The following is a 25,318-nucleotide window of genomic DNA, read 5'->3' on the forward strand; positions in this document are numbered from 1 at the left end:
AGACATTTTTTTTCGAGACTCTCAAGTTCCAAAAACAATATATTATACACTTCAATTACCCATTTACACTTCAATTTGAGTAGTTTGAGAGGCTATACCAGGCATTAAACCATTTTTTACGAGTATTCGATTTTTTTTAGACGAAAATGGCCCGTCTTAAGAGGTACTTACTCATTTTTATTTAAGATGGGTATATTCGTCTTAAATATAAAACGTGTAAGTAGTTCGAATAAGCAAAAGCAGATTGCATATGGAAAAACAACACCGGGCCGTTGTCTTATATACACAACTATACAAGTGGGGATGATACTTAACTTCAATGGACGGTTACACCGTTGTCCTCAGCTTAGCCACATATTATAAAACCCCACGACAAATTCAGCATACATGGTGTACCTGTAACTCTATAACATTATATTTCAAGAAATTTCTCCCTCCACAATGTCAACCACCACCACTACAACGAAGCCGCTTCTAAATCCAGCTAACGATCAACGCCATTTTACTCAACATGGCGAGTTTACTCCGGCAGACGACTTTCTCGGATCCTTGTACATAGTCCTTGACTTAATATGGAGGACGCTTATCTTATCGGTCGCAGTCGTGGTAGTGGTGCTGAGCAAAGACGTCACGACGACGGTTCCGCTGAGGGTGTGGGTTATTGGATATGCAGCTCTGCGTGTTCTTCATATGATTTATGCGTGCATCAATTATTGGCGTTGGAGAGAGGCCACCAAGGCCTTGTTTCGCCCGTTTGATGCCCTTAACTCGAGGTTTCATTCTTTTCCTTTTTGCTTTCGTTTATTCTATTTGGTTTAATCTGGATTCGACTCAAAAAGTGTTGTGGTTTCTGAGTTCGTCATCGCTAATTTTGAATTATTCCAAGGAAAATTGAGTTTTATGGTAATGAAGCTAGAGCCGTTCAACGGTGCGGGCCAGCTCGCCCCAACCTGCATTAGTGGGCCGGTTTTTTAGCCCAACCCAGCCCGCCCCTCTACCCGGGCCGGGCTAGTGCCCCAAATTTACGGGCCCAATCGACCAACTTGGCCCTTTAAAAATTCAAAAAACACTATATAGGCTGGGCTCGGGCTAGGCATTATGGAGCCCAGCCCAGCCCAGCCTAGTGTACACCTCTAAAGGCCTAAATGAAGCTATGCAATTCACTTTTGCAAGTTTCGAGTTTTGAATAGCTATCCGCCAATTAGAAATGAGTAAATGCCAATTAAGCTAGAGGCCTGAGTTGCATCCACACTTCAAGCCCAACTGAAATTCTTGTGTGAGGGGCGTGTTAGAAAATAAAACCGATCATGAGACTCCAATCATCATCTTAAATTTTTGGTTGAAATGGTTTCTTGACAATTTCACACTACTAATCTTCGGTTTTTTTTTTAAGATGACACGATAATTTGGTAAAATGTTCGGTTATCTAGAGTTCAAACACAGATTAGAATCAGATACGAGTAATCGGAACTGCCCGATCAGCAACATACCTCAATTAATTTCATTCTTGATTTGCTTAGGCACACGGTACTGGACCGTATTACAAATTGTCTTCAATTAGTAAAATCAGTGCTCAATGTGATTTGGTGGATAATTGGAGCATATTGGATGTTCTATGGTGGCCAAATGCTAGCATACGATGCACCAAAACTATTCTGGTAATTTAATTTCTTCGTCTTTTCGTTGTTAGTCGCTTTCATTTGAATTATCTTTTGCGTACCACTGTACCGTCTTCTGTTTCTAAAGACAGGACGGACTTTATTTTCACAGGTTCACTGCAATATTCTTGGCACTTGATCTGTTCTACGTTTCTATTTTCGTCTGCACGTCATGCATCGATTATGGAGCTGCGCTACTGTAGGCTCCTGTGCATAATATCGTTTCCAATATGTAATGTATTGATTCAGGTAGCTAGCTATATCGATCTTGCTTGTAATAATCTTTAATTGTTATTAAGCGGGTGAAAAAACCCGATTTCTTGTTTTTTATTAATCTGCAGAAAAAAAAAATAATATGACATTTGATTCTCTTGTGGAGCCTGTAGAAGAGCGTCTCGAAGTGGTCCTTACTCCCTTGAGACCAAACTCGGGTGGTGCGAATGTTGTATAACTCATCTTATGAGCATACAAATGACATCTGATAACTTTAATTGAGATGCAACAATAATTGTTTTAGCTGAGTTACGAGAATCTTCTAATTTTAATCGTTTAGGAGTTATGACGGCTATAATAAGTATAGTCATCTACAAGAATGTCGAGAACTCGCATCCCCTCATTGAGTTTTATTAGTAAAAGTAAGTGATGGGGCAAAGATATTCCGCATCAACGACCAAATCAACATATGAGAAGCGAGTCAAAGATATCCACAAAGAAAGTCAACGACTTAGACAAACCTCACCGACGCTCTCTCGTCGACTGTCACTTGGGTCCCGCAAAGATCCGGCCAAATGGGCACACATCCGCGTACTCATATCCAAGACCCTCGGTCCGCCATAGGTCCATCTACGAGGGTAGAACGGTCTTTCCACCGCTAGCCACTTGGCTACTACGTGACAAAAGGTGAAAGTCTATAAATACTCCTCAACCCTCATTGAGGAAATGATCCACAAGTTAACCTAAGAATCACTATTCATCTGGTAATATCTTCCTTATCTCTACAATATATCCTTAGCCAAGTACTAACAACTTATCCCATTAAGTTCACCGACTGGAAGCGTCGGAGTGAGTACGCTGGCATAAAGCCAAGCCCTCGCCTCGTTCATTGTTGCAGAGAGGCCGAGAGGAACGATAGAGACGTGAGGAATCCAACTCGAGACATCATTCTACAAGCCACGGGTGGTAACAATACTTGCTCTGGAATTACACCCGGAACAATTGGCGCCGTCTATGGGGAGGTTTACACCGACGGCTCCTCCACGACCAACAGCTCAGGAGCCGGCATCCTTATCATCAGCCCAAACGGGGACGAGTTTGAGTATGCCTTGAAATTCACCTTCTCGGCCTCGAACAACGAATCCGAATACGAGGCGGTGATAACCGGAGTCGAGCTAGCTAGGGGCCGGGAGCGAGAACACATCGTGTTGAAGACAGACTCACTGTTGGTTACTAACCAAATCAGAGGGGAGTTTGAGGCTCGGGACGACGGAATGGTAAGGTACCTGGAAAGGGTAAAGGACGACATAGCGAGATTGAAATCTTTCCAAATCCAATGCGTTCCCAGATCTGAGAACAACCGGGCCGACGCTCTCTCAAAACTTGCCAGTTCAACCATCAAGAATATCAGCCGAACCGTGCTAGTGGACATCAGGACCGCTAAAAGCATCACTGACGCACTCTGCACGGTGGGCAACATCGAGGCCGTGACCACGTGGATGACTCCCATAATGAAATACAAACTTGCAAATGAGTTGCCGGAGGACCGCAATCTCTCGGCCAAGATAAAGGGGATCGCCGCCAGGTACTTGTTGTTTGAAGGAGAATTATACAGAAGGTCCGTAATAAGACCACTTTTGAAATGCGTAGGCCCAGCCGACGCAGAGCTAATTTTGACAGAAATTCACGAAGGCATCTGTGGTCACCACATGGGGGCAAGAACGCTGGCCCACAAAGCTCTCCGAGCCGGCTACTTCTGGCCCACCATGCTTGCGGATTCCAAGGCTAAAACCAAGAAATGCACGAACTGTCAAATGCATGCTCCGGTGATACACGCTCCTTCCCGGGACCTACAACCGGTGCTTAATCCCCTCCCTTTCGCACAGTGGGGGATGGATATGCTAGGGCCTTTTCCAACGGCCTCCGGAGGAAGGAAGTTTTTGATCGTCGCCGTTGACTACTTCACCAAATGGGTTGAAGTTGTAGCAGTACCGGCAAAAACCACAGCGGCCGTCAGAAAGGTAATCTGGGAAAATGTTGTAACTCGTTTCGGACTACCCCAAGTTATGGTATTTGACCACGGCCGAGAGTTTTGGAGTGACCTGATAATGAACTGGTTAGAAGAGCTTGGCATCAAGTTTGCATACTCCTCCGTCTGTCACCCACAAAGCAACGTGCAGGCGGAAGCGACCAACAAAACAATCCTCAACGGTTTGAAAAAGACAGTTGAAGACCTTAAGGGAAGGTGGGCCGATGAACTACCCGGTGTCCTGTGGTCCCTTCGGACCACGGAGAAAGAAGCAACGGGGTACGCCCCCTTCCACTTGGTCTACGGCTCCGAAGCAGTCCTGCCAATCAGAGCGACGGTGCCAACATTCAGAACGGCAACCTTCACCCCAGTTGAAAACGAAGAAGGCCTGAGAGCCTCCCTAGACCCGGTCGAAGAAAGCCGAGATACGGCACGCCTCAACTTGGCAGTATACCAAAACCGGATGAAAAGAGCCTACAACCGAAGAGTCCACAAAAGGGACTTAAAAATAGGAGATCTGGTCCTAAGGAAGTCGGCCGCCACCAACAAAGGAAATATTCATGGTAAATTAACGGCCAACTGGGAGGGACCCTACAAAGTAGTTGAAGAGATGAGGCCGGGTACATACCGGCTGACCGACATGGGGGGCGTGCCCTTGATGAGCCACTGGAACACTGACAACCTAAGAAAATACTTTGTATAAGCGGCGGAGGTGTCCCAAAACCATTGTAGGCACCCCGACGCGTGTTTATGTCTAGTGAAGAAACATCCAAATTTTCCGCCAGTACTTATCTCCTCCGTATACTCAGTGCAATTGAGACGCAAATCTAGCGATCAATACGCCTACACATTCTGATTTAACGCCGTCGGCCGCAACCCGATTACCTCGCCAAAGCCGAGAGCGACGGGGAACACGTCGGTCGATACGCTAGAAGAAACGATATGCACGGTAATTGAGACGCAAATCTAGCGGTCAATATGCCTACGATTCTGAGCTATTTAACGCCGTCGAGCCGCAACCCGATTACCCGGTCAAAGCCGAGAGCGACGGGGAACACGTCGGTCGATACGCTAGAAGAAACGTATACTCAGTGCAATTGAGACGCAAATCTAGCGGTCAATATGCCTACACAGTTACGAACGCTGTCGAGCCGCAACCCCGATTACCTCGGTCAAAGCCGAGAGCGACGGGGAACACGTCGGTCGATACGCTAGAAGAAACGTATACTCAGTGCAATTGAGACGCAAATCTAGCGGTCAAATATGCCTACACGATTTAACGTTTGTCGAGCCGCAACCCCGATTACCTCTGGTCAAAGCCGAGAGCGACGGGAACACGTCGGTCGATACGCTAGAAGAAACGATACTCGGTGCAATTGAGACGCAAATCTAGCGATCAATATGCCTACACGATTTAACGCTAGCGGCTCATCCTCGAAGGATAATCCGAGTCGGGGCGCCATCCCTTCTCGGCGTCAAACACCAGACGCCGTTTTTCCTCCGCAGTAAGAGGGACCATCGAAGCGTCCATCTTAACTTTACCCCGGGAAACACATCTCTCATATTCTTCCCGGTTCTCACACCGCAAGTAAACAAGGCTCTGGAAGGACCGAGGCAATGGGTAGTCCTCAGGCACTTGGACGTACACCCACCGCCGTTGCCAGCCCTTACAAGAAGTAAGCTTAGACACGGAGACGATGCCTGGCTCCGTCTGCACGTTGTACCACCCCACTTTACCGGGGATTGACGGCCGTAGATGATGAAGGCGGCGGAATAAGTTAACCGTCGGGACCTCCCCCCTAAAGAGACAAAGCCACACAAAGCCGACTATCGTCCTCATGGCCAACGGATGCAGTTGAGCCACAGCGACGTTCATAGCTTTGATGATGGCCATGACGTGTTCGTTCAAAGGAAACCGGAGCCCATACTCCAGATGCCTGATATACACGCCGATGTGACCAGGGGGAGGGCAACAGACCGCCTGACCCTCCTCAGGGATAATAATCTTGTACCCATCACCGAAGGAAAAATGGCCTTCGAAAAGAGTCCCGCCGGAAGAGCTGGCGAATTTATTAGTCCAGGCGCGATCAAGACCAGTTGTGTAGGCCTCGCCATGATCCGGGACAGACGGCCTCTCAACAACAGAAAGAGTCCTCTCACCATCAGAAGGAGTCCTCTCGTCATCATCAGCATCATCATCCTCATCCTCCCACTCCTCCGATTTGATGGATCAACTACGGAGAGGAGACCTAGGACCCCCAAACCTTATCGGGATGGCCTCTAGTATCCCCTCCCCATCAAGACGCGACGGGAACCCCGCGCCGAAGCGCTAATCTCAGCGTCAGCAGAAGACATGATAGCAATGATTATTTAACAAGAGAAGAAAGGAAATTTGTTTGTTTACCTTAAAGAAAAACACTCGCCGGAGTAGCAACCCTGAAAATTAGAGGACAAAGAAGGCCTTGGAAGTTTAGAGAGAAGAAAATTTTGGGAGAATGAAATTAGTGACCAATTTCACGGAACAAATGCCCTATTTATAGGAAAAAGCCCATAATAAAGGACCAATCAGGGAACAGCCCATGAAGCATCAGCCAATCAGCAAGCAGACACGTGTCGGACATGCAACCACGGAATGTCAATCGTCGCAACAGTTAAACGTCAATCAACGCAACAGTGATCAAGCGTCTTCAACACACCTTTTCGTATCTCTGCCTATTCATCTTCCTCAACAAATTCTTAGGTATCCGCTCTCCGTCGGCCACCCGATCAACCATGCTAAGGAACACCGGCCTGGGGGCAATCAAAAGCAACCGGCACTCCCAACCCTGGTCTCGGCCAGCGTCACTTTCTCTTCCACATCGGATGCCCTTTACGCATCCATGCGGAGGGGGGATATATATGGTACGGCCTAATAAGAACCAGGCCGAGATAGAAGAAGCCGATACAGAAAAAATTTCAGAAATCACTTTCGCAGAATATACGCTCAACATACATCGGAGCCCATACCACGGCATAGACTACGCTGGGGGCAAATTGATGGGGCATATTCTGCACCGCTGACCAAATCAACATATTGAGCAAGGTCAAAGATATCCACAGCAAAGTCAACGACTTAGACAGCCTCACCGACGCTCTCGTCGGCTGTCACTGGGTCCCGCCAAGATCCATCCACCGGTAGGGCACACATCCGCGTACTCATATCCAAGACCCTCGGTCGGCCGCCGCATAGGTCCATCGGCCGAGGGTAGAACGGTCTTTCCACCTGCTAGCCATTTGGCCACTTGGCCACTACGTGACAAAAGGTGAAAGTCTATAAATACTCCTCAACCCTCATTGAGGAAAGGATCCACAAGTTAACCTAAGAATCACTATTCATCTGGTAATATCTTCCTTATCTCTCTACAATATATCCTTAGCCAAGTACTAACAACTTATCCCATTAAGTTCACTGACTTGAGCGTCGGAGTAAAGACGCTTGGCATAAAGCCAAGCCCTCAGTTCGTTCATTGTTGCAGGAGAGGCCGAGAGGAACGATAGAGACGTGAGGAATCCAACTCGAGACATCATTCTACAAGCCACGGGTGGTAACAATACTTGCTCTAGAATTACACCCGGAACAGTAAGAATCGAAGGCATCTTTAGTTCCAGTGATCATTCAACCAAAAATCGCACTCAATATCACCTCGCAAATTCGCAATCCCTAAGAATTGTAATCAAAAGTTAGGAATTATACCGGTTATAAAAACCGTTATTATAAATCTCAATGAGTCTATTTATATAAGAGACCGAGATAATATATGGTAATTGCTAGATAATATGGAAAGAACTAGGAAAATGGGTATATTGTATATTCTTTAATATGTGTAACAATATACTTTGATGGAGACGTAATAACGACTTTTGGTGCCGTTTTAGTTTAAGACCGGCTGCGATCCCAAAGTTGACAAGTCAACATTCTTAGTTAAGAAGCGTTTTCGCTTAAAAATCGTGATGTCTTTTTACTTACTCAGTACTTGTTGTGTTATTTCTTTTTCTTTAATTATCGGTTTTGGATGTGGCTGCTAACTCGCATCTAAGCAAGTGGTAATACTAATAACTCTATATACAAATCCAAAATAACTCGCATCTAAGCAAGTGGTAATACTAATAACTAACTAAAATGAGTTGTTGTAAAACGACGACTTCTGCTGACCTCGATATTATAAAACCCCGAAAAATTTCATATAATAAGTCAAAAAATAAATTCAGCGCGAAAAATTTCTCCTCTCCAAAATGTCAACAACCGAAACTAACCCCGTCGCCGACACCACCGCACCGCTTCTCAGCTCAACAAACTCCGGGTTACAACGAGCAATATTAGCGAGCTGTCGCCCAGCACCGCTGGCCATGGTCCTTGAACTAATTTGGTGCGCGATTATTGTAACTGTCGCGGTAGTTGTCCTAGCTGTATTAAGCAAGGGTGAAACGACAAAGGTTCCGCTTCGGGTGTGGATCGTTGGGTTTGTAGTTTTACGTGTTCTTCGTATGGTTTGTGTGTTGCTTGATTATTTTCACCGGAAACAGTTATGGGAGGTTACTATGTTGGATCCGGATAACACCGTCACCAGGTATGTATCAATGGATGATCCGTTTTTTATGTTCGGGTTTGGTCAAATTGGATCGGATCTGTGTAACTCTGAAAGTCGCCAGAGTTGACTAGGTGGAATAAAAAATTGACTCAACAAGTTAGTTAAAATTTTTGAAATTTTTTCATGTTTATCTGATATTAATTATATCATTACTTGTTCGTCCCTGCATAAATATTTGTTAGAATTTAAAACTGATCTTGTGACTCCAACTATCGGTTTAAGATTTTGTTTGAAATGGTTTCTTGACATAGTATCATAGCCAGTGTGACCAAAAGGTCACGCGCGTTTATGTCTGTCAAAGTTCGGTATGAATTTTCGTCATATAGCTAGCCGTGTTCAGTGGTGGAGCTAGGGGGGCTAGCAGAGTAGCAGGGCGGTCCCCCCGGCGGTTGAGTTTTTCGACGTTTTTAGTTAAATTTTTCGAATTTTTTTCGAGTGTCACTCCCTAAGCTCAAATCCTGGCTCCGCTAGTGGCTGTGTTTTTGCTTGAACTAAAGGTCGAAGCCTTGATTGCTCGACTCCTGGAGTCAAAATTTCCAGATTGATTTTTTCTGTAGTATCACTAGTTGAACAAACTGCGTTATCCGATTGTCTTCTTCGTTTAAATGATAACAAATTTAACATAAATCGATTTCATTTTTTATACGATCAGGAAGACGGCACTTGGCCGTGTTGCAAAGTGTTCACAAACCGTAAACACTGTGCTCAACGTAATTTGGTGGATAGTTGGATTATACTGGATGTTCTCTGGCGGGAAAACGCTAGCAAATGATGCACCGAAACTATTCTGGTAAGTTCTTCGTCTTGTTATCATCATCGCGTTTACATGAATTACCTTTTGTGTCCTCTGTCTTTTTTTACTCAATAATGCTTTGTTTTAATTTCGCAGGTTTACTGTAATATTCTTGGCACTTGATCTGTTCGTTCTTTTGATATTCGCCTTCATGTCATGCATCTTGTGTGTAGCTGGCTATTGTTTCCTCCAATTCATAATGCCGATTCTAAGTAGAGTACCAGATGAGGTAGCTTTGCTTGTGTTTTGTGTTATTCATCGGTTATTTTCTGATTTTTGAAAGTGCTAGGACTATAGCTTGATGTATGCTTTTGTGTATATGGTTGTTTTGAGAAATAGAATGGAGAAAATGAAGATCTTATTGCAAGGTTGACGAGGAACATTTCCAGAAGATTTAGTGTTAACCAGGATTCATCCGATGGAACTATGAATAACCAAGACGATATTGACACACCTGCAAAACATGACATTGCTGCAGAGAATGCTGTAAGTCTTTTTAGGACGCTTTGTGTGTGTGTGTGTTTCTTTAGAGGCGACGAGGAACTTACCCGGCCGGGTATAAGTTGATAGGGCGTCATTAGGTGGTACTGAGTTTCAGTACCACCTTCTCACATATATAGTGTAGGCCCTACATAATGCAAAGGAAATCGTGTAGGTCCTACCATTTGCATGTGAGAAGGTGGTACCAAAATTCGATAGCCCTAATGACGCTATCTCATTCTCCAAAATGTGATGTCGATGAGTGTTGAAATTAGCTTTTATTTATAAGCGCATATATAAAGGGGTGAACTCGAGGAAAGTTGAAGGAATAATCCTCGAGCATGTGATTATGTGAAACCGTCTCATTTAAATTTTTGTGAAATAGAGTAACTTCTGTTATATTGTCTTATAGAAGCCGTCACTCACTATTAGTTTTGCTTCTTCAGCTCACACTACAATTTTTTTCGAAATATCAAAATCTTTGAATCCCTGGGTATTTTGTAGGTGTGAGCTATCTGCGAGCGGGAGTTACATACACCGTGTTGGCATCGACAATTGGCTACTCAAGAAACCCGATTCTCCTCTTTCCAACTGCAAATACATCATACTGAAAAATGCTTACCAAGTAGTGACCAAAGTGTAAAGACAAGAGTGTTGTGTGCGATTGTAATACCTTCTTTACGTACTTGTTCGTGTGTATTGTAAAGACTTTGGATCATTAGCATTCATGTCCGGACAACTTCTCTTTGCACCTTTCTTAGACATGTTAGTCTGCTTACCCTTAATGCAACTAACACAAGTATCAAAATCAGTAAAGTCTAAAGTATCAAGTACCTCATCCTTTACTAATCTTTTAACCCTCTCAATGGAGATATGTCCCAATCTCCGGTGCCACAAAATAGAGGAATTCTCATTCATAATACAACGTTTTAAACCAGCATTGACATGCATAGAATTATGAGTAATAGTATTTTGCAGTTCAAGACGATATAAATTATCAGACAAAATAGCATAACCAATAATTTCAGAATTTCTGAGAATACTGAATCCAGAGTCTGAAAAATTAAAGGTAAAACCCAAAGGTACAAGTCTTGATACTGAAATCAAATTTATAGAGAAATTCGGAACATAAAATGTCTTTTCCAAATGCAAAATAAAACCACTACTTAATATTAAGCTGCATGTCCCAATGGCCTCCACATGTGAACTAAACGGTTTTCTGAATAGATTGAAAGTTCATCGCCTTTGGTTTCCTTAGGTTTGTCATACCCTGCAAGGTATTCGAAACATGGATTGTAGTTCCAGAATCAATCCACCATGTATTATGATTAACATTAACCATACTAGATTCATAACAAACAAACGCATGAAAATTACCTTTCTTCTTTAGCCAAGCCTTAAACTTAATGCAGTCTATCTTCATGTGTCCCTTCTTTTTACAGAAGAAACACGTAGACTCCTTCTTAATGGCTGGCTCAGCTGAAATCTTTCCCTTTCCCTTATCTTTAGTGTAATCCTTTTGCCTCTTTGAAGAAGAAGCAACATTAAGGTTCACCTTTTCACCTTCCTCCATTAACAATCTGCCCTCCTCTTGAACACACATGGCCATAAGTTCATTAATTGACCATTTATCCTTATGTGTGTTGTAAGAGATCTTAAAAGAAGCATATTTTGGAGGAAGAGTGCATAAAATGAAGTGCACAAGGAAAGAGTCAGACATGGTAACTTCCAAAGTCTTAAGTTGGGCTGCAATATCCCTCATGCGCATGATATAATCATGCACACCTTTAGTCTCGGTGAGCCTCAAAAATGAAAACTGCGTTATTAAGGTACTAGCAAGAGCTTTATTAGAAGTTGCAAACTGCTCATCGATGGCCTTAATTAGATCTTTAACTTTAATATGCTGATCAACAGAACCACGAATACTAGCACACATTCTGGTCTTTATGAACATAATGGAGAGACGATTAGATTTCTCCCACTTTTCATAAAGATCAATTGCTTCTTTAGTGCTTTCTTTAGTTACTTTAGGTGGTTCGTCTTTCCGAATAGCATAATCAGTATCTAACCATCCCAACTGCAGTAGCATTCTCTCTTTCCAGACCTTATAGTTATCACCATTCAATTCAGGAATGTCAAATTTAACATTAGTAGAACTCCCAGGTAAAATTACTGCAAATATAATGAATAACATGCTTATTATTAACAAAGTTGAGACTTTAAACTTAATCATGCTTTACCCATGTAAATCATGCTCAAATATGTATCTAGAGACATAAAACTTGCTTGTGGGCTAAAGTTCTACTCAATTAAATACATAAAAATTTAACTTTATGATAATACTATCAAATCATATACATCTCTCAACTCCTGTGGGTAGATTAAGAAACAAGATTCAATATATCATCCTAATTAGTCATACAAATACATACAACAAGATTTCTGTGGGTAAGTCTCATTATATTACATACGACTAATCACAAATAATATCTAATTTCCATATGTGATTCCAAAATAAAGTTTCAATTAATTAGAGATGTTATGGCTATTCTCTAACTAATAAAATTTTGAATCACTTGACATTAAAAATTAACTTTAGTCTATATACTAATTGCTCAATGTATATAAATATCTTAATGACCAAAAACACAATTGATCAGATTCAATGCAATTTCATGATATCATATGTATAAACATACTTAACTGTCTTAGTTATTAATTTGTGATAAAGGTTTTACCCGTAAGTAGAAACCACAACCTTTACAACATAAAAACACTACTAGCTAAAGTCAACCCATCAAAAAGAATTTAATACATTGAATCAAAATCTTAGCAAGCCCAAATTTGAGTCGTAGTTTAGTCAAAAACGCATGATAGTATTAGCCAGTAAGCAAGATTGATTTAACATGCCCAAAACAATTTGCTTTTATCAGTTTATCTATGGTGAACAAATTGCACAACTAAGGACAAAATAGTCTTTGAAAATCATTGACCTCTAAAAGTAAGGCAATATGGATGGACGAACAGACAAAAGCATGAGGAATTGACTAATTAAGAATTCAAGAGATGCTCGGCAAATCAGGCACCATGAAACATGACGTAAATCGCGCAGTGTTCATATACGGTAATAAAATATGTATAGGAAACATCCATGAATTAACTCTGTCTCAAATAATTCTTTACGCTTGATTGAAATACTCTTCACAAACAAATCCATAATTAATCTCTTGTTTAAGTTAGAACCTCATTCCCAACAACTACCATTGTCATATCATGTAATCTCGAAAATCTAAAACCCGATATTTCTACCATTGTCGTACTTTAATTCAGGTCCGGATCGGAAAAATGGACCGGACCGGATCATTTGGTCTGGACCAAACCCGGACCGAATTATTCTGATCCGGTCCTCGGTCCTCATTTTTTCTATTTCGGTCTTCGGTCCGGTCCGGTCCAAGACCGGTTAATTTAAGTCCGGACCGAATGAACCAAATTTCATGTTTTTAAAGACTAATTATTAAAATATTATGAATCAAATTAACATTTTATCTTCTTCAAAAGACATTATAAATTAGTATTGTCAATAATTTTTATAAAAAGAGTCGTCTAATTATTTAAATACATTTTATTTAGCGGAATTAAAATGTAATTTATCGTATACGAAATAGTGAAAAAATTAGTGTTAGGTCCACTTCGGTCCAAGACCGGACCGAGCAAAATATTCCAGGTTTGATCCTGTTCAAGACTGAAAGTTTTCGGTCCGGTCTTGGACCGATTCTCAGCTCTATAAAACCGCGAAAAATCTGCATATAATAAGTCAAACACTAAATTCAGCGCCAAAATTTTCTCCCTCTAAAATGTCAACAACCGAAACTACTAACCCCATCGCAGACACCACGGCAGCACCGCTTCTCAGCTCAACGAACACCGATATACACCGATCACTAGGAGGAGGATGCATAGCTGACTTGGCAAGGCCAGCGAGCTGCCGCCCAGAGCCGGTGTCCTTAATCTTTGAGCTGATTTGGAGCACGATTATTGTATCGGTCGCTATTGTTGTCTTAGCGGTATTGAGCAAGGGTGAAACGACAGAGGTTCCGCTTCGGGTGTGGATTGTTGGGTTTGTAATTTTGCGTGTTCTTCGTATGGTTTGTGTTTGCCTTGATTATTCGAACCGGAGACAGGTTTGGGAGGCTACTATATTGGATCCGGAAAATACCAGGTATGTATGAATCATGAATGTATGATCATTGTTTTGTTCCGTTTTTTTCGGTCTTGTTTGCGTTCGGGTTTATTCAGATCGGATCTGTGTAAAATAAGTCAACCCTGAGAATCGCCCTAAATTTCAAGCCGGGAAAACGTTGATATATTTTAGGCCGGAAAGTCAACATTTGTGAATTTGTGAGCCAACGTGATCATAGCCACATAGGTCACAGATTCGAATCCTGACAACCTCAATAACTAATCAATAATTTACGATGTGGAATTTCAGCACACGGTAGGGGGGAGCATGTGCACTAACCACTCTTCAAGCTCAATAGACATTTGAGTGAGAGAGCGTGATATGAATAATTATAACTAATTTGACCCCGTGAAATAAATACACGGTATATATAAAGTTATTAATTTTTAGCAAATTTCTTATATAATACTCCATAGTTGTATTTTATTAATTGTTCATATTTCTCGTGGTTGTACATTAGTTTGAGAAAATATTCTTATACCACAAAACTAATGATTTCAATTTAAAAATTCTCTCAATTTTTTTTTTTGCCACACAAGGAATAATAGGATTTACAGTTTTGTTTTATATAATTTGATAAGAATTTAATTTTAATGAAAAGATAATAATTTAATGAAATAGATCATAATTATTAGTTTTAATGAAAAGATTTTAATTTTAATGAAAAGATAATAATTTAGGATGTGTTTGGATTGGGTTCGAAGGAAAAAGAAAGGAGGGAGAGTATGAAATTTAAAATCCCTTGTTTGGATAGCAATTGAGGGTGGAGGGAAATGGAGGGGAGAGATTTGGAGGGATCCAATTTCCCTCCTCCAAGTCTAATCAAAATATCTCCACAATAGAAGAGATTTGGAGGGAAATTATATCCAAACATCCACACCCCATGTCCCCTCCCCCCTTCTATCCCTTTCCCTTCCCTCCTTTCCCCTATCCTCCTTTTCCCTCCACTTTTGCCATCCAAACACACCCTTAGGCCTTATTTGGATAGGAAAAAAGGAGGAAAAGGGAGGGGAGGGGGAAGGAGGGAAGGGGAGGGAGAATGGAGGATGTGATTTCCCCTCCAAATCTTGCCTATGTTGGTGGGAAAATAATTTGCCTTGTAGGAGGGAAATGGAACCTTCATTTTACTAACCAAACAATGGATTTCTCATCCTTCCAATTCCCTCCCCTCCCTTTCCCTCCACAACCCTCGATCCAAACACACCCTTAGTGAATGCTTAATTGTAATTAGTTTCCTCATTTAAGAAATGCTTTTTGGAGGGAAAAAGTAAGAAAATACCTATTCATTTAGTAGATAGGGATAGTTAAGCCTCAATCATCAGGTTTTGTTTGAGATGGTTCATCTATTAGAAACTATTCGAAAAACCGTGAATTAAAAGTGAGTGTCTCGCAATGTTCGATATTAGTTCTAGCTAATTTTGCTACACCATGCTCTGTATCTTGTGGATTATTATTGTGATCTTGTGATCTTGTGGAATATTCCTAATCAAAACTTCATTATTTGATCGTCTCCTTACGTTTAATGTTCCGAAAATTTAAAATAAGTCGATTTCTTTCTTGATTTGTTTAGGAAAACGGCACTTGGCCGTGTATCAAAGTGTTTACACACAGTAAACATTGTGCTCAACATAATTTGGTGGATAGTTGGATTATACTGGATGTTCTCTGGTGGAAAATCGCTAGCAGATGATGCACCGAAACTATTCTGGTAATATTTTCTTCGTCTTGTCGTCATCAGTCGCTTTTACACGAATTTCCTTTTGGTACACTGTCTTTGTTGCTGTTTTACTGAAGTAATTAAGTTTTGTTTTCGCAGGTCCACTGTAATATTCTTGGCACTTGATCTGCTCGTTGTTGTGATTTTCGCCTTTGTGTCATGCTTCATTTGCGTTGGTTGCTACTGTTGCTTACAATTAATAATGTCAACTGAAAGTAGCATTCCAAATCAGGTAGCTTGCTCGTGTTTTTCATTCATCGGTTATTTTCTAATTTTTAAAGGTGCAAGGACTATTTATTCATGTCTAGATATTTATGTATGATTGTATGTTTTGACAAATAGAATGGAGCAAATGAGGATCTAATGGCGAGGTTGAGGAGGAACTTTACTTCGCGGCTAGGTGCAATTCAGGAATCACCAGATGGATCTATGAATGACAGCGACACTGACTCACTTACTAAACATGTTATTCCTGCAGAGAATGTTGTAAGTCTTTTTTTAGCACCCTTTGTTTTTTTACTTCTTTAAAGGTATTTTGCATTAGAGAGGGTGGTATTGAAACTCGGTACCAGACGACATGTTCTTATAGGCCGTGATAACTATAACCTTTTAATTTCTCACTTGAGGACATTGATGTTGGTATTGTGAGACCGTCTCATTTAAGTTTTTGTGAAATAGAGTAATGTATGTCATAATGTCTTTTGAAACTGTAGGTGTGAGCTAACTGCCTTTCGGAACAAGAGAATTAGAGAGAGTTCCATGAAATTCCGTGCCACCATTCCAACCGTGTTCAAATCGACAATTGGCTACTCCCGAAACCTGTTTGTCCTCTGTTGACGTACAAAAACATCATACGGAAGAATGCTAACCAAGTAGTGACCGAGTGTAGAGACGTAATTGTTGTGCGATTGTAAAGACCTTTTTTTCGCTAATTTGTTTGTGTGTATTGTGTTTTTTGGTGTAGATCATCCGTTTTTTTTTTTTTGTGTGTATTGTAAAGACCCTGGCGCAACATCTCCGCCCTGCCGACGCCCCACCACAGTGCCCACCCTTGAACAAACCTAGATTAAAATACAATGTTTATACATTCAATTGATGGAGGAGTTCATCAATTATATTTGACCCACAAAGTTAATAAATCCAATTCACAAATCATTTGATCGAAATTTATGTAAATCTAATCAACAAAATGAAGTAATTATCTGTTTAATTGCCATCTACAATTCATAATTGAAAAATTGGGATAATTTTAATTAGGTTTTGGAAAAGGGGAAAAGTGAGATTTTATTAGAGCAAGGTAATTGTGGAAAAGTTTACAAAATGTGTAGGATTAAGTAAAAGGTTGTGTAGGATTTAGCAATTACCATTATTTTTTGTGTGTATTGGCAAATGGCAATAGTCTTGCTGTTTTCTAACAAACTTTTTATTGATGATCTTTTGGATATATATAGGTATATATAACAGTCTTAACTATAAAAGCCAAGTTTTTTCTTGGCTTTTGATTGGCTGGTGAATTTTTACATGTGGACCCCGTCATATCTCCTATACTATTTAATTACCTTCTCTTCTCAAGTCAATTCTTCTTATTTCTATCTCTTATTTCTATTTTAATTGCTTATGTTAAAACATAAGTTAAAATGTCACAATTTACATAAATGTTGCAATTTCCCCTTTTACATACATTTAACGGGTCTAACATGTCAAATACCTTTAATATAATTTTAACAAAATACGGTTGTATATTATCTGATATTCAAATCTCCAAATATGGACTATTTATATTGTCACGGTATTGAACGCTTAATCACGTTCAATTATATGTTTATGTATCTAATGATAGCGCCTGCTATTACGACCCGTGCATTTTTTGCACGGGAATAAAACTAGTTCCTAAACCAAGACGGGTTTCCGTCTTGCTATACTGACTTTCCTAATGTCTTACACTTCCTAATTGTAAATATTTGTATTAGATTAGGAAACTATTACCCATGTGAATATTGTATATTTCCTTAACTTAGATTAGGAAACGAACTAGATCTCTCGTATTAGTATAAATAGACATCAGCAATTTCTCAATAAAACCTATCTTTCCAACATTCACAACAGACACCGATTCATAATGGAGGTAGTCGAGGCGCAATCCCTTAAGAAACGTTCGCTTGATTGTTTCTCCCCTCGTCATGACAGCAAAACGATACGATTGAGTCACAAGATGAAATTGGAATACGGCGGTATTATTGAACCGTCTATTAAGCCCCAAGATACTAATCAAGATCAAACCAGCTCGTTGTCGACTCCTTCTGGCTCTACAGATCGGTTTTCAACGTCTGCACTTACAGAGAAGGTTTCAAGTAGATGGCCAAGACCAGATTGGCATCGTCCATGGAAGATCTACAGAGTAATAACCGGCGGTCATTTAGGATGGGTGAGAGCAGTTGCTTTTGATCCAAGTAACAATTGGTTTTGTACCGGTTCAGCAGATCGAACAATTAAGGTATGGGATGTAGCAAGTGGACAGTTGAAACTGTAAAGTATTGAAGAGTTTGTATATGTTGAAGTGAATGAACTAGGTTACATGTTATGTGATTATATAGTAAAGGAGCAATCTAACTAATAGCTATATCTATGCTAACAGAAGCTAGAATCTAGGATTTACAATTGACTCAACTATGATATACAATTGACGCAACTAACAGCTAATGAGAAGACTAGAAAATAGGATTGAATAAAGGAAGAATAAATAGGTAGTTATTTATTCTTAACACACTCCCGCAAGACGGACGGACGGAGTGTAAGGCCGATCTTGGAAGCTAGCAAGTCGAACCGCGGCCTTGGCAGAGGTTTGGTTAAGGTGTCAGCTATTTGGTCATCACCATTAATATGTTGAACACGGATAGTTCCGAGATTAACTTGCTCACGCACAAAATGGAAGGCCAATGCAAGATGTTTCATTCGAGAGTGAAAAACTGGGTTGGCCGAGTAATTTGTAGCACTGAGATTGTCACAAAATATAACCGGTGCTTTTAATAATGAAATTCGTAGTTCAGTAAAAAGCGACCGTAACCAAAGAACCTCAGAAGTGGTGTCCGCAATAGCACGAAATTCAGCCTCAGTGGAGGAGCGAGATAAGGCTCGTTGCTTCTTTGAGGACCACGAAATAGGATGCTTACCCAGAAATATAACAAAACCGGTAGTAGATAAATAGTCATTATGATCTCCGGCCAAATCGGCATCACAAAAAGCATGAAAATTAAGAGGATTGTCTTTGGCAAAGGAAATACCCTTATGAATAGTGCCCTTCAGGAATCGAAGAAGACGTTTTAATGCCCCCCAGTGTGTAGCGGTCGGATGCGTAAGGAATTGAGCTAACTTGTTCACTGGAAATGCGATATCGGGCCGAGTCAATGATAAATATTGTAGGCTGCCAACCGCAGCTCTATAATTCGTAGCATCAACGATAGGTAAGTGATCTTGACGAATAAGTTCAGGATGTGAAAGCATTGGAGTATTCGATGGACTACACTCGAGCATGTCAAAACGAGCAAGAATGTCAGAAACATACTTTGATTGATTAATGTGAATACCAGATTGTGTAGGAGTTACTTCCATGCCAAGAAAATAGGATAGAGGGCCCAAGTCTTTCAGAGAAAAACGTGTAGAAATAGCATGTATAAACCGAGCCACTTCATTTGAATCCGGACCTGTAATTACGATATCGTCAACATAAACAAGAGCAAATAAACGAATGTTAGTGCGGTCGAAAATAAATAGCGAGGAATCCGAAACTGAATTTCGAAAGCCATAGGAGAGAAAATAATTTTTTAATTCGGTGTACCAAGCACGCGGTGCTTGTTTTAAACCGTAAATAGCTTTGCTTAGTTTACAAACATGATTGGGAGTATTAATATCCGCGAATCCCGGCGGTTGAACCATATAAACGGACTCAGTCAGTGTCCCTTGGAGAAAGGCATTATTAATGTCAATTTGACGCATAGACCAACCATTTGAGACGGCAATGGAGAGGATGAGTCAAATTGTGACGGGTTTAATAACGGGGCTAAAGGTTTCGGTGTAGTCTAGGCCGGGACGTTGATGGAAGCCTTTTGCAACAAGACGAGCTTTGTGTTGCTTAAGAGAACCATCGGGATTGTATTTGATACAGAAAACCCATTTACAACCGATGATATTTTGAGCTTGATCGGATGGAACAAGAGTCCATGTTTCATTGCGAAGAAGAGCCTCATATTCGGACTGCATAGCTGCTCGCCACCGAGGGTCAACGAGGGCTTGTTTAACCGTAGTGGGAGTGGCATAGGCAGAGGGAATAGAGGACAGTTTAGCATATTTCGGGTTCGGTTTTCGGATATTGTTTGATAGTCGAGTAATGTGATGAGAAGAAGAGGCAGCAGGAATCGTGGTGAGTTGGGAATTTGGGGCGGTTGTGGTGGATTGGTTTTGTGGTTGGTCGGGTGAGGCAGAGTTGGGTCGGTTTGGAGGTGACTCTGGTGGAGGGTCAACATGAGTTGTTGACGGGGAGGTGGCAGGGGAAACAGAGGAGGGGTTTGGTGAGGGATGAAGTACAGGAATAGAAAAAGTGCACCAGGCAGAAGGTTTTATGAGTTGAGAATCATTATTGACGTTAAGCAAATCAGAGTAAGGGAATTGATTATCAAGGAAGCGGACATGCCGAGATGTGTAGACTCGAGACGTAAGTGGGTCGAGACACAAATAGGCACTTTGTGTGGTAGAATAACCGAGAAAGACGCATTGAATTGATCGGGGTTCAAGTTTGTGACGGGTGTATGGCCGGAGCCAAGGGAAGCATAAGCAGCCGAAACTATGTAATTTATGGATGTTTGGTTCGGATTTAAATAGGATTGAATAGGGAGAATGATGTTGTAAAGTGGGTGTAGGTAATCGATTTATTAAATATACAGCTGTGGAAAAGGCGTAAGGCCATAGTGTAGACGGAAGTCGAGCATGAGAGAGAAGGGAGAGACCCGTTTCAACAATATGACGGTGACGTCTTTCGGCAAAGCCATTATGTTCCGGGGTATGAGGAGGAGAGGTAAGGAAATTTATGCCATTAGTATGAAGGTGTTTAGTAAGTTTGATGAATTCTCCACCATTATCCGAATAAAATTGGCGGATCGGTTTATTAAAATACTTCTCAATAATAGCTCGAAATTTAATAAAAGTGAGAGCTGTGTCGGATTTTTGTTTTAACGGATACAACCAGATATAGTGAGTAAAATGGTCCACGAATATGACATAATATTTGAATGAGTCGGAGGAAGTGACGGGAGATATCCATAAGTCGGAAAATATTAAATCAAGGGGAGCAGACGAGTGCAACGTAGAAACAGAAAAGGGAAGTTTATGACTCTTATTAATATGACATGAGATACAGGGGTCGGAAGTAGCAGATAAACGTAAATTAAACCTAGAATTCAAAACATGCAGAATTTTATTGGAAGGATGCCCTAAACGATGATGCCATGAAGAATTGTCGGAAGCTTTAGCGATGTGTGCGTGAGGCGGAGTTGGAGTCCAGTGGTACATGCCGTCAATGAGATGGCCGTGAAGAAGAGGAGCACCCGTCTGAACATCATGAAAAGAGAAGGAATCGGGTAAGAATTTAGCAAACGCATTATTATCGCGACAAAATTGCGATACAGAAAATAATTTGTGAGAAATTTTTGGAACAACTAATACATTAGAAAATAAAAGAGAGTGTTGTGAAGAGGGAATAGAAAAGGAACCAGTGTGAGTGATTGTGAGGGGCGATCCATCACCAATGAGGAGATCGTCCGGACCTTCATACGAGTTGTGAATGGATAGCGTGTTTAGGTCATCGGTGATGTGGTGAGAGGCCCCACTATCAACCACCCAAGAGCGAGGAGGCATGGTAGACGATTGGGTGGCAGTGTTAGCTTGAGGACGAGGTCCACGGTTTTGTCGGGTTGGAAAAACGACATTAGGGTAGAGCTTTTGGAGAAGAGGACAGGCCGAAGCAACATGTCCAACCTCATCACAAAAGTGGCAGCGTCCACGGTAGGGTTTGGGGAAGGATTGGGTCTGGTTCGAGGATTGGGCGGGGGTGCGATTCTGGTGTTGATAATTAGTGTTGGTATAGGCGGGTTTCGAGGCTGAGTAAGAAGGACGATTTTGATTGTAGGAGGGTCGATTGTGAGATGCGACATGAGCAGATGGTTGAAAAGTTGTATTGGCAGCAGGAGTTTGGTTATGTTTGACACGAAGTTCGTGTTGAATGAGTTTTTCGTGGAGAGCTTCAAAGGTTATCGGGGTATCTCTAGCACGAACGGCCTCAATGACGGAACGATATTTGTCTTGATCGAGTCCATTGAGGATTTTGTTCGTGATATCATCGATGTCCATAGGGTGTTCAAGTTGTGCAAGGTCATCGGTGCACGCCTTGATGGAGGTCATATAGTCGGTTATACTCATGTTCTCGGTGTGGGAAATATTGTCAAGACGATCTTTAATTTGAAGGCGATGACCACGGGATGAATTAGCAAAGGTCCGAGTTAGTGTGGACCAAGCTTGGTGGGACGTATTGTCATTGACAATAAGACCAGCGATCGGGGATGATAAAGTGCCCGTGAGAGCACCAAGAATAAGTTGGTCCTGACGGTACCAAGTTGAGTGAGCAGGATTGGGTTCAATGGTATTTTCGGTGGCAGGAGGAGTTGGTGCGACAGTGATAGTCGTTGGTGGTTCGGGATTGGTACCATCAAGATAAGAGAATAACTGAAGACCGTTCATAATGGCGCGCACTTGAAAACGCCATTGACGAAAAGTCATCGTATCCTTGAGTTGGATACAATTGGAGAGAGTGACAAGGGTAAGGGGTGAGTTTGGTTGAGCGGCATTGGCAAGCTGAAGGTGTTGGTTGGCCATTGCAAAAAAAAAGAGGAAGACGGCTGACTGAGACGAGTATACGGAACAAGGTTTGGGATTTGCGTTTTATGATCGTGAGGATCGTAGGTCTCGTGATACCATGTAAAGTATTGAAGAGTTTGTATATGTTGAAGTGAATGAACTAGGTTACATGTTATGTGATTATATAGTAAAGGAGCAATCTAACTAATAGCTATATCTATGCTAACAGAAGCTAGAATCTAGGATTTACAATTGACTCAACTATGATATACAATTGACGCAACTAACAGCTAATGAGAAGACTAGAAAATAGGATTGAATAAAGGAAGAATAAATAGGTAGTTATTTATTCTTAACAGAAACATACACTTACAGGTCATATCGGACAAGTACGAGGTCTCGCTGTTAGCGAGACTGATACCTACTTGTTTTCTGCTGGCGATGATAAAACGGTTAAATGCTGGGACCTCGAGCAAAATAAAGTTATCCATTCGTTTCATGGACACCTTAGCGGAGTATACTGTCTCGCTCTTCATCCAAAACATCGATTTTTGTTAACCGGAGGACGTGATTCTGTTTGCCGGGTCTGGGACACCCGGATGAAAACACAAGTCTTTGCTCTGTCTGGTCATGAAAACACAGTCTGTTCTGTCTTTACTCGTCCTGATACGGATAATCCTGGAGTTGTGACGGGCTCACACGATTCCACTATTAAATTCTGGGATCTGAGAAACGGAAAGTCTATGACAACGCTAACTCATCATAAAAAATCTGTTCGAGCCTTGGCAATGCATCCAGGACAGAATAATATGTTTGCGTCTGCGTCTGCCGACAATATTAAGAAATTCTCCCTGCCTAAGGGAGAGTTTATGCATAACATGCTGACTCAGCAAAAGACGATAATTAATGCGATGGTGTTAATAAGGATGGAGTGTTGGCGACTGCGGTGATAATGGAAGTATGTGGTTTTGGGATTGGAAAAGCGGTTATAATTTTCAAAGAAGCGCAGACTATTGTGCGCCGGGGTCACCGGATGCGATCTTTGGTATATACGCGCTTTCTTATGATATTACCGGGACAAGGCTGGTGACTTGTGAAGCTGATAAGACGATAAAGATGTGGAAACAGGATGAGACGGCTACGACTGAAACTCATCCTCTTGATTTCAAGCCTCCTAAAGATATAAGACGATTTTAGCTCGATCACTGTTTATGTCTTTGTAGAATCATCACCTTGTATTTTTCAATTTAGGACGTCGAGGTTGATGAGTTATGAAATTTAGGCCGAGAAGGGATAATCCTCGAGCATATGATTATGTGAAACCGTCTCATTTTAGTTTTTGTAATAGAGTAACATTAGAAACTACATGTTTTTGAAATTTCAAATGTCTGAATTGAAGACTCTGAACTAATTTGTTACGTTTGATTAAAAAATTAAAATACTCTTCAAAAACGAACCTGTAAAATATCGTCTTGACTTAGAATCTCATTCCTAACATCTACCATTGTCATACCATGTCATCGCGAAAATCTAAAACTTGATATTCTAAAACCGATCTCTAAAGCGAGAAACTTTCACATTGGTTTTGAAATCGGATCCTTAATTTCAGCCGGTAAGGAAAAACTTTCACATTGTTTTTTATAAGGTCGTTTTCCACAAATACATACTCCGTACAATGTTAAAACAGAACCATTTATATTTTTTTCTGGTTCAAATGTGTGCATTATGTCACGGTAAAGATAAGAGAGCTCTACCGCTTGAGTTAACTTTTATTCTTGAAACAGATCCATTTATATAAACATACGTATCGGGTCAAACGGGTCGGGTCCCGAATCAGATCTACGAATCGGGTCAAAATATGGGTCGGGTTAGGGTCGGAATACGGGTCAAGAAATAATTTATAATGCCTTTTTTTAACGATTTTTTAAATTAAAAAAGTACTATTTAAAAATATAAAACATATTTAAAATTAATATTTTCATCATTTTCCATGTTTACATTAATTATATTGACATAATTATTTGATGGGGCATATTCTGCACCGCTGACCAAGTCAACATATTGAGCAAGGTCAAAGATATCCACAGCAAAGTCAACAACTTAGACAGTCTAGCCGATGCATACCATCGGCCTGTCACCTAGGTCTCGGCCAGACAACTAGCCAGCCGGGACACATGTCCGCGTACTCATATCCAAGACCCCTCGGCCAGCCTGCCACAGGCCCATCGGCCGAGGGTAGAACGGTCTTTCCACCTGCTAGCCACTTGGCCACTACGTGACAAAAGGTAAAAGCCTATAAATACTCCTCAACCTTCATTGAGGAAAGGATCCACAAATTGACCTAATAACCACTATTCATCTGGTAATATCTTCCTTATCTCTCTACAATACACTCTTAGCCAAGTTACAACAACTTCTCTCTAAGTTTACTGACTTGAGCGTCGGAGTGAGTACGCTCGGCCAAAGCCGAGCCCTCAGTTTGTTCATCGTTTCAGGAGACCGCAAGGAGGATTCAAGCAAGGACATCATTCTACGAGCCACGAGTGGTAACAAATATCTGCTCTGGAATTATACCCGGAACAATTGGCGCCGTCTGTGGGGAAAAGACACTAGAAGCTAGTCACATTCATTCCCAAACAACAAAAACAAAAACACAA

The 25,318-nt window shown here is 41.2% G+C and overlaps 4 protein-coding genes and 1 pseudogene across 4 annotated transcripts; all 5 read left to right on the forward strand.

Annotated features, from left to right (window-relative positions):
- Positions 1-334: 334 nt before the first annotated feature.
- LOC141586060 (E3 ubiquitin-protein ligase At1g12760-like) lies at positions 335-2,028 on the forward strand. The gene is made up of 3 exons (XM_074407172.1): positions 335-773; positions 1,521-1,658; positions 1,771-2,028. The coding sequence occupies exons 1-3, from the start codon at positions 442-444 to the stop codon at positions 1,859-1,861; spliced, it is 561 nt and encodes a 186-aa protein (XP_074263273.1). The 5' UTR covers positions 335-441; the 3' UTR covers positions 1,862-2,028.
- Positions 2,029-8,087: 6,059 nt separating this feature from the next.
- LOC141658487 (E3 ubiquitin-protein ligase At1g12760-like) lies at positions 8,088-10,540 on the forward strand. The gene is made up of 5 exons (XM_074465428.1): positions 8,088-8,507; positions 9,181-9,318; positions 9,418-9,550; positions 9,661-9,807; positions 10,306-10,540. The coding sequence occupies exons 1-5, from the start codon at positions 8,173-8,175 to the stop codon at positions 10,309-10,311; spliced, it is 759 nt and encodes a 252-aa protein (XP_074321529.1). The 5' UTR covers positions 8,088-8,172; the 3' UTR covers positions 10,312-10,540.
- A 3,097-nt stretch (positions 10,541-13,637) lies between these two features.
- On the forward strand, positions 13,638-16,066 carry LOC141587098 (E3 ubiquitin-protein ligase At4g11680-like). Its single transcript, XM_074408524.1, has 4 exons — positions 13,638-14,020; positions 15,612-15,749; positions 15,858-15,990; positions 16,040-16,066. The coding sequence occupies exons 1-4, from the start codon at positions 13,656-13,658 to the stop codon at positions 16,064-16,066; spliced, it is 663 nt and encodes a 220-aa protein (XP_074264625.1). The 5' UTR covers positions 13,638-13,655.
- Positions 16,067-17,877: 1,811 nt separating this feature from the next.
- Positions 17,878-18,288, forward strand: LOC141587102 (protein pleiotropic regulatory locus 1-like). The gene has a single exon (XM_074408528.1). It carries the CDS (start codon positions 17,878-17,880, stop codon positions 18,286-18,288), a length of 411 nt encoding a protein of 136 aa, XP_074264629.1.
- Positions 18,289-22,747: 4,459 nt separating this feature from the next.
- On the forward strand, positions 22,748-24,000 carry LOC141587116 (pre-mRNA-splicing factor PRP46-like; annotated as a pseudogene).
- Positions 24,001-25,318: the final 1,318 nt, after the last annotated feature.

This window comes from Silene latifolia, chromosome 6 (assembly GCF_048544455.1).
Source record: "Silene latifolia isolate original U9 population chromosome 6, ASM4854445v1, whole genome shotgun sequence".
NCBI lineage: Eukaryota > Viridiplantae > Streptophyta > Magnoliopsida > Caryophyllales > Caryophyllaceae > Silene > Silene latifolia.

Bases quoted from the DNA above. Each gene is read 5' to 3' on its own strand.
- LOC141586060 (XM_074407172.1), top strand. From the start codon at position 442: ATGTCAACCACCACCACTACAACGAAGCCGCTTCTAAATCCAGCTAAC. The intron at 774-1,520 runs GTTTCATTCTTT...TGATTTGCTTAG, and splicing joins TTTGATGCCCTTAACTCGAG to GCACACGGTACTGGACCGTA. The intron at 1,659-1,770 runs GTAATTTAATTT...TTATTTTCACAG, and splicing joins GATGCACCAAAACTATTCTG to GTTCACTGCAATATTCTTGG.
- LOC141587098 (XM_074408524.1), top strand. From the start codon at position 13,656: ATGTCAACAACCGAAACTACTAACCCCATCGCAGACACCACGGCAGCA. The intron at 14,021-15,611 runs GTATGTATGAAT...TGATTTGTTTAG, and splicing joins TTGGATCCGGAAAATACCAG to GAAAACGGCACTTGGCCGTG. The intron at 15,991-16,039 runs GTAGCTTGCTCG...TAATTTTTAAAG, and splicing joins AAAGTAGCATTCCAAATCAG to GTGCAAGGACTATTTATTCA.
- LOC141658487 (XM_074465428.1), top strand. From the start codon at position 8,173: ATGTCAACAACCGAAACTAACCCCGTCGCCGACACCACCGCACCGCTT. The intron at 8,508-9,180 runs GTATGTATCAAT...TTATACGATCAG, and splicing joins CCGGATAACACCGTCACCAG to GAAGACGGCACTTGGCCGTG. The intron at 9,319-9,417 runs GTAAGTTCTTCG...TTAATTTCGCAG, and splicing joins GATGCACCGAAACTATTCTG to GTTTACTGTAATATTCTTGG.
- LOC141587102 (XM_074408528.1), top strand. From the start codon at position 17,878: ATGGAGGTAGTCGAGGCGCAATCCCTTAAGAAACGTTCGCTTGATTGT.